The 11,991-nt window shown below is 39.2% G+C and overlaps 1 protein-coding gene across 3 annotated transcripts; it reads right to left on the bottom strand.

Annotated features, from left to right (window-relative positions):
- Positions 1–641: 641 nt before the first annotated feature.
- Positions 642–7,445, bottom strand: etf1a (eukaryotic translation termination factor 1a). 3 transcript variants are annotated; one of them, XM_026193186.2, is made up of 11 exons: positions 7,270–7,445; positions 6,776–6,886; positions 5,293–5,468; positions 4,913–5,052; positions 4,622–4,760; positions 4,330–4,520; positions 3,630–3,759; positions 3,321–3,494; positions 3,152–3,216; positions 2,911–3,058; positions 642–1,371 (listed from the first exon to the last, which is right to left on the bottom strand). In XM_026193186.2, the coding sequence occupies exons 2-11, from the start codon at positions 6,859–6,861 to the stop codon at positions 1,289–1,291; spliced, it is 1,332 nt and encodes a 443-aa protein (XP_026048971.1). In that variant the 5' UTR covers positions 6,862–6,886; positions 7,270–7,445; the 3' UTR covers positions 642–1,288. The 3 variants fall into 3 exon arrangements, with proteins under 3 accessions (XP_026048971.1, XP_026048984.1, XP_026048978.1); XM_026193199.2 differs by having other exon boundaries at positions 7,274–7,399; XM_026193193.2 differs by having other exon boundaries at positions 7,004–7,291.
- Positions 7,446–11,991: the final 4,546 nt, after the last annotated feature.

Here is an 11,991-nt window from a genome sequence, read left to right as displayed (position 1 = left end):
TTGCCTTCTCAGCAACTGGAGCCAGAAAACTCATCATTCACCAGTGTAGGTTTACTTCCTCAGCTTGCTATATTTATAATCTAAGGCATGATTTACCAAGGTCATTCTCTACAAATCTTAAGGGAACACGTCTTCACGAATTCTGCTCTTTGCATTATGAATGAGAACCTGGTCATTTGCTCTTACCTTTGCTCCCCTATTCGACACGCAAATGTCAAAACCAACTTTCTAGACCAACACATCCTATAAAAACTGTCGGCAGGAATGCAATGACAAATTGAGATTTTTAATTAATTTAGATTTATAAAAGTGGTCAGATAAATGTACAAATGCAATCCAATGTGTACACGGGATATTTCATTTAAGGGAAGTTCATTTAAAGAGATGACTGCATGTAAAGGCCAAGATTTATAATGAATAGCTGTATTAAAGATGTGATTTTACTGCCTTTTGAAATTTAAAATGTAGAAAATTTCAACATTATGTGGCAAGTCTGACGATTGAATAAGATGACTAAACTGTCTAAAAGTCATGCACGCGTCACTCACAAAACATATCAATTTTGTTGTCAGGAAAAGGTCAGCCTTTTAAGTAAATGAGATGGCACAGGAGTGAGACCACAGCAGATGAGGAGGTAGCAATGGTTTTCAGCAGTTGAAATTTAATACTTTGTCCCCCTTTCTCTACAGAAACCCAGGTAAAAAAAATCCCCCACTCTCATAAAATACAACAGCAGCAGTTACCAGTAAAAAAATGAAATGCAAAAAAGAAAAAAAAAAGAGAGAGAGAAAGCATAGAAGGAAGGGAGAGGGGATAGGGACATGACGATGCATTAAAGGAAAATATATTTTCTGTATGTCAGGAGTGAATCCAAAGTTCATCTTAGGACCGGGGACAGCGGCAACGAGGAATCTGGGAACTTGCTGTTGTGTTCATTCAAAATCGAGGGGAGGAAGAAAAAAAAAAAAAAAAAAAAAAAAAACGAACAAAAATGAGTCAAGTCCAATCCAACTAGGGGAAGGAACCAGCACTCTAAGGCAGGGATTTATTCAGGAAGGGCTTTCTCCCTCTCTGGATGAAAGAAAATCTCACTCCTCTTCGGCCTGTGTGATGCATTTTGTTGTGTAAGTATGTGCAAGTTTGTGTATGCAACAGGTGAACTGGAAGGTGTGTCTGTCATATATATAGGTCAACACAGTTGCACCTCTCGCTTGCTGCAAGAGAGGTGGCATTTTCATTTCCTTATTTCTTCATTCATTTTTTTCTCCCAATATCAGTCCAAGACTACCTAGTAGTCATCCAAATCAAAGAACTCATCGTCCTCTCCTTGGTACTCCATGCCCTGGAAATCCACCCTGTACCGCAAGATACCTGAGGAATACAAAAGATGAGAGATTAAGTAGTGTGATATGATGGCAACTTGTTTTGGCTAAACAGTGGCAGGGGAAAACATGAATTCTGAAAGTATTAGACTTTAGTATTAGAAGTGCCAAGGGGGTCATTTTAGGGTTATCAAACAAACAAAACTCTGAAGACAAAAAAGATTTCATGACTAACTAAAAATGGATTCACTCATCATTTAGGAGTGTGTGGAATAAAAAGATATACTTACCACATGTCACTTTGACCCCACAGAAATTAATGTAAAATCCACTCACCCTGCCCAGTTGCCTAGCAACATGTATCATTTACACTCATTTTGATATGAAGACTGCATAAGCCAGAGCTGGCTAGATAACATTGATAAATATACAGGGGACTGTAGTTGGATAGAAGACGAGGAATGTCTGCCAGGCTGAACAGGTCATGGATGGGATATGGAGCCGGAGAAGTGTGGAATGTGGAGAACCAGACGGGTTGCTGAACTGAGCAGAGAACCCTGAGTGTGGCGATCTACTCAGGCCTAATAAAAAGCAAAGTCCAAAGCAGAATACCTAAAATGAATGAGTCCAAGGCCTGCTGAGCTACAAACTGAGGTGGAACAGTGTGGATGATGGATAAGACAGGTGTAGGTGCATTGCGATAAAACTTCACAATAATTAATGAAATTGTGTTTGTTTTATTTCAGCCAACTGTGACGTCAGTCAAATTCAAATAGTTTCACAATAGTGCTCTTTTCCTAATAAATGCTTTTGTTTTAGCATAACGACCATAACCTGTTACGCAAAATTCCTTCAACTTGTCCATAACAGTTTTCTTCTATAATAATTAAATTATTTAGATGTGTTGGGTATTATAGTTTTGTACCATTTGTTTATTACTGAATTCTAAAATATATTTTGTTTATTACCTATAATTAAATAACCTAAATCATTTGCATAACTAATAAAACCCCTAATAGTTAAATGCTTCCTTTGTCTAAAATTACTTCTAATTTAAAATATTAGGTGAAAATTAACAATTTAACTACTACTTCTTCAAAAAAAAACAAAAAAACAACAGTGCTTTTAGGGGTCCTGGAATGATGGTGTTTCTATTGTGAAAAGCACAAAGTCCTGAAATCCTTTTAGGATCCTCATTAAAATGTATTACACCACTAAACCAATTTAAATTGCCACAAGTATCTCTACTTTTTATACAACTAACAATTCAACAGTGCCTCTGCCCCAATTCTCCTATTTTACATGGTGAAGCCCTCTATAATACAAATTTCTACTGTACAACAATGTCTATATGAGGCCTTACCTGTACCAAGATGAAGCATGAATCAGAATAAGCAGAAGAGGAACTGTTTATCTTCTCTACTGCTACTATCTTCAAGTGCATAATACATGAATTATACTCGAGTACAATTACTAGATCATCATAACAACCCAATGACGAAATCATCACTGAACCACATATATCAAATATATTCCTAACTTCATTTTGATCAAACATTCAACTGTTATTAAACAACAGTGTGCTCACCCCCAATGCCTCCAAAGCCCTTGACAAACTGGGACCCCTCCTGACTCTTGTCTGTTACTATCTCCAACGTGGCTCCAAATTTCTTGTAGTTGTTCGCAAACCACTCCAGTAGTGGCATGCTCTCGATCAGCTCATGTTCCTGCCCCGTCTAGAAACGCAACCAGCGTTAGTAAGGTATAACATCACAGGCAATGGGTCCAACTTAACTCCCAGAGATCAGTTCCTCTTCCGCAGCACTTACCTCCTTGTCCGTGAAGTGAGACTTGTCTTTCTCCTGCTCTGGCGTTAGGTACAAAGTCTTCTCATCTGAAGAACAAAGAAGAAACTTTTGAATTGTAGGATCACAATTAGAATTCATTTACTGCTTTTTGTCTCAGCTACTGCAGATAACACTGTAGTTGTTTGTTTACCATTCTCTGCTCCATTGCTCTCTGCCCCATGCACACGAAGAACATAACGCATGGTGTCTAAGTTCTCATAGACTATGAGAATCTCCACAGCTCCCATTTCAAGGGCTTTCAGTGTATCCTCTACACCAAAGCAGTATTTCCCTGTATCCTGACTGATCTCATCAAAGTACCGCCCTGTAAATACAGAAGAATCATCAGGAAAAAGTTTGAAGATTTTACCTTTAACAAAAAAAAGAAAACCACACACACACACACACACACACACACACACACACACACACACACACACACACACACACACACACACACCTATGAGCTTCTTTTCTTGGATGAACTTCACATTCGACAGGACCTCTGCTGAAAGCTCAATAGCCTGGTTGAAACCATTCTCTCCTCCATAGGAGATGTCCACTAGCTTCAGAACCTTTGCCTGTAACCTCTGTAGAAATCAAAGAGTTGTTAGTAACGTTTACAGACAAAGTAGGAACCAAACAAAGTTGCTGACAAGATAAAGAAAATAGAGAAAGCTACCACAATAAATATGCTGACAATAATGATAGACTATGCTGCTGGTTATATTCCCCAAAGCCTTGGAAAATCCCTCAAACTCATTAACTGCTAACCAAAGCTTGCAGTGAAGTGTGGGATATGCAGATTTTCATATCTGTCTCTTTCTTTGTTTGTGCAACCACATTCCATTATTGGTTGTAAAGACATAAGAGTTAGCTATATCAGTGGCTTACTGGCAAATTAAAGAAGGCACTTTCCATTTACAGTATGGCTGCACACATCATGTGCCAAGTTTAAAATAAACTTGCTATGTCACTATTTCATCACTACTACCAAATACCAGTGTTTATTTCTTACAATAGTAGATAGTTATTAAATATACCTATTTATACAACTCAGAGAAAACACTTAAAAGATCACCAGCCTTCTTTTGGACATCTATTCACTGCAGTGAGAAATTTGTGGAAAAAAAAAAGTTGTTTCATTACATCATACTTACTGGATCAAACATGTCAGACTGGCTGAGTTCAGTCTTGAAATCAGCAGAGCCAGCCAAGACCATTCCTGCCACATTAACTTTGTCATTGGACACAAAGAGCTGGACAGCTGTCTCAGCTACTTTTCTCACATAGTTGTGTCTCTTCTCCATTCTCAGTCGAGCAAAACGCAGAGCAGACTGTCCTCCTCTGCCTGAAAGAGCAAAGCAAAGATTAAAAAAAAACCCAACAACAAATAAACAAAAACAAAACAAACAACGTAAAATGTATTTTCTAAACATTCCAGTTCAGTACCGTGCTTCTTGGGTAGGTCCACAGTGAACTTGTGCAGCACCTCCCTGGTGTTGCCCTGCAGTGTGCCAAAGAGTGCCCCACTACCGTCGATCACAATAAAGCCAAACTTACTGTCATCAGACAGCAGGGCTGTCAATGCCTGTGTTGGGACATTAGTGAGGGAAGAACGGATCATAAGAATGCGGAAGACAAAAAGAATAATAAAAAGACCAAGGCGATGTTTACATACCACAGAGTTTCTCTAAAAAAATATTTTGCATGTGCATCAAAATACTAAGGAAATTCTCTCACCTCGGTGTGGAACTTGTTGTCACAGAGGTACAGGGAGGTGTTGATTGGTTTAAAAGGCTCAAAGTCAATATTGACTTTCTTCTCCTTGCCTTCCTCTGTCACAATTGTGCCACAATACACAACCAAGCCATTGGGTGGCACTGGGAAGGGAAGAAAAAAGCCAGAGACCATGAATATTCAAAGGAGGACTGGAGCTGAATGTTTTGAAAGTAAATACATCCTATGTTTTAAGTTGTCTCTTTTTTCAAAAACCCCCTTGGAACAATTATAGCTGAAAATATTACAATAATACAATGATATGCCAATATGAATTTCTTTTGTTGCCCCCAAGAACCACTACCATTTCCCAAAAGAAAATAGGCATTCTTTTACATGCATACCCTTGTTGTAGAGTTTTAGTCTTTGCTGTACAGAGGTGATGGCCCCGAGAACAGAGAGCCTGTTGACGCGACTCTTAATGTTGGAAGCAGTGCCAAACTCATCAGCCAACATCTTGGCCACTCTTGATATCTGGTCCTTTGGAGGGATGATCAGAGAGATCATGCTGGTGCCATTACTATAGAGAAAGTGAGGATGTAATGTTAGTGCATATAACAGCATTTGTACACAGCCAAGAAGCCATAGAAGTGATGGAATAGACTGAATAACTGACAATTATGCCACTCCTAGGTATGCCATAGTGAAACTGGCATCTAATATCAAGGCCATATAATAATCAACTTTGATTATGCCAAACCAGTTGAGCCATGTTTATTACCAGTTGATTACCTCCAAGATAGCGTAATTGTTTGCTCTAATTTAGTTTTGTAAATACACAACGCTTCTTGGCAAAATATCACCTTGACAAGGTCTGGCAGGTTGAGGGACAAATGGTATGGGCTTTCAGTTACACAGTACACAATCTTTGTCCTTGAAACAAGGACTAAGTCTTGCTACTTTGCATTGTTGTCCTTTCATTTACAACCAATCAACAGATGAATCACAGCAGTACAGGCTGACACGCACACAGCCAGGTAGAAGAGGCTGGATAAATGTAGGGCAAACAGTCAACTGAGTGTGTGACATGGCAGGCAGGGGAGCACAGGACAGCAAATTCTGCGCAACACTAGACGTCAAACTGTCGCAGAGCAAGCTACAAGCCAGTGAAGTAACACCCACATTCACATGCCTTGTTTGATAATTCAAGAGGCCCACAATGTCCCAGTCGGTCAACAACTGATCTCGAATTCTTTTTGACCTGACCAGTTTGAAACCAGTAACGCTGTAATGAACTGGCAAGCAGTTCGGCTGCCATGAGGTGACTAACTTAGTGGACTCTAGAGGAAATTAAGAGGCTCTGTCGTATGATTTGCGTGTAAAAAAGAGCAGACGAACGTCATTTGGACTGTGAAACTGTAACTACAAGCTTGCCGGCCTTCCCTTTTTCGTCAACGTTCTGCTTTTTTTGTTTAAGACACCCATGCCGGCCTCTTTCCAAAGATGACGTCTATTAGCGGTTCTCATTAGCAACAAAACTAGCATCAACCTTACTAGCTTGAACTGAATAAAAATCTTCGGAATGCCAGCTACAAAATATAAACACTGACAAAAAAATGTGTTTTGTCCAAAATAAACCATGTTTTCAACTTCCAGGGAGATTAAATGCGACATCCGTTAGCGCCTAGCAATTGGCTAACTAGCGACAAGCAAAAGCAACGATTAGCTAAGTTAGCTATGCTAAGCTAACCACTCCCAAATTCGGCCCCATTTATACCATTTCCAGCTGCTGCGGCGGTATACATTGACACAATCACCCGAACCCTTAAACTCAAGTACTGCCGACCAGACAATTACCTCGAAATGTGACAAAAATGTATTACTTACCCACGGGCAGCTTCTAAACTTTTGATCAGCTTCTTGATTTTCCATATCTCCACGTTCCTATCCGCCGCGCTGGGGTCGTCCGCCATCTTTCTGCTGTGATCGCTTCAGCACCTGAAAGACGTGGAAAAAGAAGAGCTAAACATCTGCGCTGCACCCGCCAGTTAACAAACTGACTATCGTTTACAGTGTTATCGGATAAATTAATTTATCTATCGCTGAACCGTGTACCTCTCCAAACTAGTGGCGCGGTGTCCGTTAAGGCACCTTGCCAGTGCTGGCAGCTGGACTGACCGTAAAGGAAAGACTCAAACCGGGATGTGTTGCTCAATGCAGAGCGCGGGGGAAACAGGCCTACAGTCTACCAGGCCCTAGTGTCCACCCTGTTCTTATCTAATACGACCTACTTTCCTCGTGTTCCCCTGGAAACAATATGGAAACCAACTGCCAGCTTTTTAGACCCTATGAATATTGGCATATACTGGATGGTACTTTACCTGCCTCGGACAACGCGGCTCCGCTCCGCTCTCTGTCTGCTGCGCTACGTCAAGTCGGTGGTCCGATGAATGACGTTGCTTTCCGACCGGTTTCTCTCTCCTCTACACGCTGCGCGTGGTGCTAACGACGGGGGCTCACATGTGGGAGGTGGTTAGATCGGTGGCGTTCACTTCCTGGAAACCACTTAGAAACCAATGACATGCCTTAGCTGCCGTGTCAATTGTAGAATCTCAATAACAATTGGACGGAACCTAAAGAATATCGCCAAAGCTGGTAATAGGTGGATTATGGGGCTTGTAGTCAAAGTCAAACTTGCAAAACAAGTTACCTGATTTTGCAAAACTAATATGTCCATACATGACTCTTGTTGTTTAGAAGTTCTAACCATTTGTTATACACTGCCCTCTTTTTCCAGGGGCTTAAAAGTAAATGAACATGACATAATTTTAAATATAAGGATAGTTTTGAATAACTGGATGAACCTATGGACATCACCAAAATGCTTTATTTCGTGCCAAGCCTTTAATCCAGTTTCTTTTAATTGCTGCTTGTTTGTGGGTCTATCTTCCTTTAGTTTTGTCTTCAGTAACTCTTGTTTTCCTCTATTCAAAGATTTTTATTATTTATTTATTTATTTTCAGGACTGTGCAGCTTCTTTTAGATGGGAGAAACAGTTCATTACTCACCCAAGTGACTTCACTCAGACACTGAATACTGTGACGTTTATCTCATGTTAATTGAGGCTGAGTTTATGATGTGCAGTGCATTTCACTGTGTTTATCTAGGCTACGTCGGCTCTTCCACTTTGAGTAAGTACACTATAGGTGTGGGTAATGGCAGACACTATTGTCCTTTAGTATTCACTGTCATTCCCATACGATCCAAAGCTTCAGTTCATTTAATGTTTAGTTTCAATGCACTTGGTTAATTTCTTCTAGATTTCATGAGAAATGTTAGAAAGTTCAGTATGTAAGGATGTAGATTTCTTCCTTCATAACAAACCATTAGCATGATAATGTGGGTTCCATTTTGTATTTGTTGTTGTATTTGTGACCTTGACACAGATAAGCAGAGGAGAGTGGATGGATTTTTTTAAAACCAAATTTGCCTTCTTTGTTCGTTGATTAATGGTGAACACAACTGATGGAAACCAGACAGCTATAGGTAAACTAAGTAACAAAAGAAGCAAAGATGTTTGCTGGTGCCTGTGTAATAAATTCTGGCAAGACTGACCAGGCGAGCGGAGGCACGTCTCCTCTGCTCATTATTTCTCTAGTTTTACAGGACTGTAATCCGTCTTCACGCTCACAACAACAGGGCCTGTTACAGAAGCACTCCTGCTGTATTTCTACCTAGTGGAGGAGGGGAGTGAAATTAAATTTATTTGGGTACTGGCACATTTCGGTATTAGGGGAAATCAGACGGCAGCTGCTTTGGCCAAGGAGTAACTTAAATGAGATCGGGTGGAGGTGGCATTTTGTAAACTGGAAGTAAATGCACTAATATTATTAAAAAGAAATGGCAGCACAGGTGGGAAACAGGGACAAAAAGTATTCAGGAAAAAATGATAAATTCAAGACAATAAGGAGAAAAGGAAGGGAAGGAATCATATTTTCTGGGTTAACAATGGGTCATAGGATTAAACTCAACTATTTAGCTTGTAGGAAAACATAATACAGGGCAGTATAGAAAATGGCAAGGCAGGGGAAACATGTTTTATTGCAATATATTGGCTACAGAGGAGTTGTTATACTAAGGTACAAAGCAAGAGAGTGTAAGAGGTTTTTCAATCAAAAGTAAATGTTATGCTTAAAATATCTCTACCTTGTGATACATAAGTCAAGGATAGATTTTCTCATCTTCTCAGCCAAATGCAAATGGTGATCGTCAAGCCACTCAGACTAAAGGTTCATTGTGGGACTTTACTTTACCAGCTAATGGTTGATGTATTGATGGCTAGCTCTATGCCATATGCACACTGGTGCGAAACAACAGTGACCCCCTTGTCCGGTAAAGTAGTCTAAATCATTAGATTTTACCAGTCAGAAAATTACATAACAACATACCACTTAACCTACATTTATCTCTCCGACTGGGGTGTTTAAAGGATAGGATAGATTTTCAACTAAAACCTTATAATCAAATGTTTCCTTTTGCTAAGCACACGCCTTCTGATGACTTTAGTTTGAAGAATTGTATTTGGAGTTAACAAAAAAGAAGAGATGTACTCAAAATGTACTCAGTTGGGCTTTTTTATCCTGAAACTCTTACTATATACTGCCACTGTATTCTACTTACAGCAGTCCTTTGACTTATAAATGCATTTTACACTCGAAAAGGAACAAAAGCAACACCGCATATACTCCATAAAAAGACTGTCCACACATGCTGTTTATCAGTGTTTAAGTAAGTCACTTTGGTAAGTACATAGGTAATACAGTTAATGAAGTCTTTTCATTGTCTTCAGTCCTAGTGTTGATACTCATCAACCAGATATTACGTTTAACTGCCACTTTGGCTTAAGATGGCTCCCTCAGCAATTTTGCAGCAATGCTGTCCCATATGGATAATGACCCATATAGTAAATGACACCCATTGCATGCACTAGAGAGAGATTGGCTTTCAGTTGGCGTGAGTGATAGTACAGAAGTGTTTTTCCAAATAATATCATTTAAAAAATGGTGTGTCAAGTCAGTCACCTGATCTGTTTCTGCCGTTTCGGTTGATGACGCAGGTGTAAGCTACTGGATGAGCTGTTTCAGCCTAAAATTGTAGTGTGAATGCAGAGTAACCATTGTGTGGTTAGGTCAAGTCACTGATTAATCACTGAGCCAGCAGGTTCATATTGCATGTGTCTGTGTGTTAAAATATGTTCTACAACAAATTCTATAATCAATGTATTGCATATAATCTAGTACAGCTGTCCCCAACCCCCGGACCGGTAACGGTCCGTGAGTTGTTTGGTACCGGGCCGCGAGAGTTGAGGTTCAGGTGTGAAATGTATAGTTTTCAGGGTTTTTAATCGGTTTTCAGCGTTATTTTGTTATCGTTTTTATCGTTTACTCGGTTTTCCTTGGTCTTTTCACCTGTGTTATGAATAAATTTTCTTTTTTTCGGTACCGGTACTAGTTTTATTTTGTTGTATTTATCCGCGACACCTTAAAGGACGGTCCATGAAAATATTGACGGGCATAAACCGGTCCGTGGCGCAAAAAAGGTTGGGGACCGCTGATCTAGTAGTAATCCAATCTGTATAGTCCAGTAGAAGAAATGAGATATGATGTGTCACCGTGACATCATCACTATTGTTCTAAAAAGACCATGTATTTACAAACAATATATATGAAAACTGAGCGGCAATAAAAGTCTCAAAGAAATCCTAAATGACACTTATATAAATACATTAATGGATGCAGGATAGTTAATCTGAGGTTTTTCCTTCTACACAGAAAAAAAAAACATAAATAGAAGTTAAGGAATACTCAAGCCTTTAGATTTAGACCACTAGATGACAGCATTGGTTAATACATAAATAAATGGCTTCCTCACCGTCTTACTTATTCCTTTTAACTGGTGAACTACATGAGATCATTAGAGCTTCTGTTTCTTTGCATTACTCAGCGGGATGAGGTCAGGTGTTGTTGTGTGTTTGTATTATCAATGTGGCATGCAATTTGTTAGATGTTATTAGGCTGCCATATGGTGGATGTTATTCAGCGTCTTTAGTGAATTGTGACTGTTTCTATCCAATCAAACATCTGTTTGTGCTTCAAATAACAAGCTCAAGGATGATCCCTTCAGTATTACTCTCTCGGGAGCTTGGAGAGTGGGAGGAGGTTTGTGGTGTTTCCGACATCATTTGGCACCCACTGGATGGCAACATCATGGAGAAAGTGTGATAAAGCAGTTTGCGCAACTGACTGCCTCTAAAATTGTCCAGCTCCGGTATCAGTGCCAATTCATCACCATCTGTCGACCATCAGAGCTGTAATGATCTGTCACTTGGAAATGGATGGTGCTTGCTGTGCTGTGAATGGGAGCTCTCCTGGCCAGGCAAGCTAGTCCTTATTTCACCTGGTCATCACATATGAGCATTATGAGGAGATAAAATGAGGACAAAAGGCTGACAGGTTGTTGATTCCCTATATTTTAGCTAAATTGTTTAAAAATTAGATTTTTAAAATCATGATAATAGTGGCAAATTCATGTTTTAAAACCTTTTTTATCCCCTGTGATTCTACTTTTCAGGGTTTATAATTGGGTTTTACCAGTCAGAAAGTTACATCATGACACATGCTCTAATGTTTTAATGATTCTAATTCTGTTACATATTTTTAAATCATAAGTTTGTATTTCTGATTTTCAGGGATGTGGGAAGCACCATACTCACTAAAAGTAAACAAGAACATTTCAAAAACATGTTGTTTGAAATAATTTTAATTATTTCATAATTCAGTGAAATCATTAAAGGATAAATCAACACCCAACAACATATCATGGTATGGATCAATTAATTTTACTTGGTTTTCTGTGTATTTCATAAAAGAGCATAAGCACAGTTATGTCGAGAATAACCTACTGTATGAAAGCAATGTGAAAAATATTATTTTATAAAAATGCTTATTCCTTCTTCATCACTCCTGTTCCCTTCACCTACATGTCGATTGGAGACTCTGTTGATTAGCTAACTTACTTCAAAATTCCTTTTTTTTCTAACTTAT

Source organism: Astatotilapia calliptera, chromosome 2, assembly GCF_964374335.1.
Source record: "Astatotilapia calliptera chromosome 2, fAstCal68.1, whole genome shotgun sequence".
In the NCBI taxonomy this organism is placed as follows: domain Eukaryota; kingdom Metazoa; phylum Chordata; class Actinopteri; order Cichliformes; family Cichlidae; genus Astatotilapia; species Astatotilapia calliptera.
This window is presented reverse-complemented; position numbering and strand designations above follow the sequence as displayed.

Coding starts and splice junctions, on each gene's coding strand:
- etf1a (XM_026193186.2), bottom strand. CDS start 6,861: ATGGCGGACGACCCCAGCGCGGCGGATAGGAACGTGGAGATATGGAAA. Junction 5,469..6,775: donor AGTTTAGAAGCTGCCCGTGG/GTAAGTAATACA, acceptor CTTTCTCTATAG/TAATGGCACCAGCATGATCT. Junction 5,053..5,292: donor ACTAAAACTCTACAACAAGG/GTATGCATGTAA, acceptor TTCCCTTCCCAG/TGCCACCCAATGGCTTGGTT.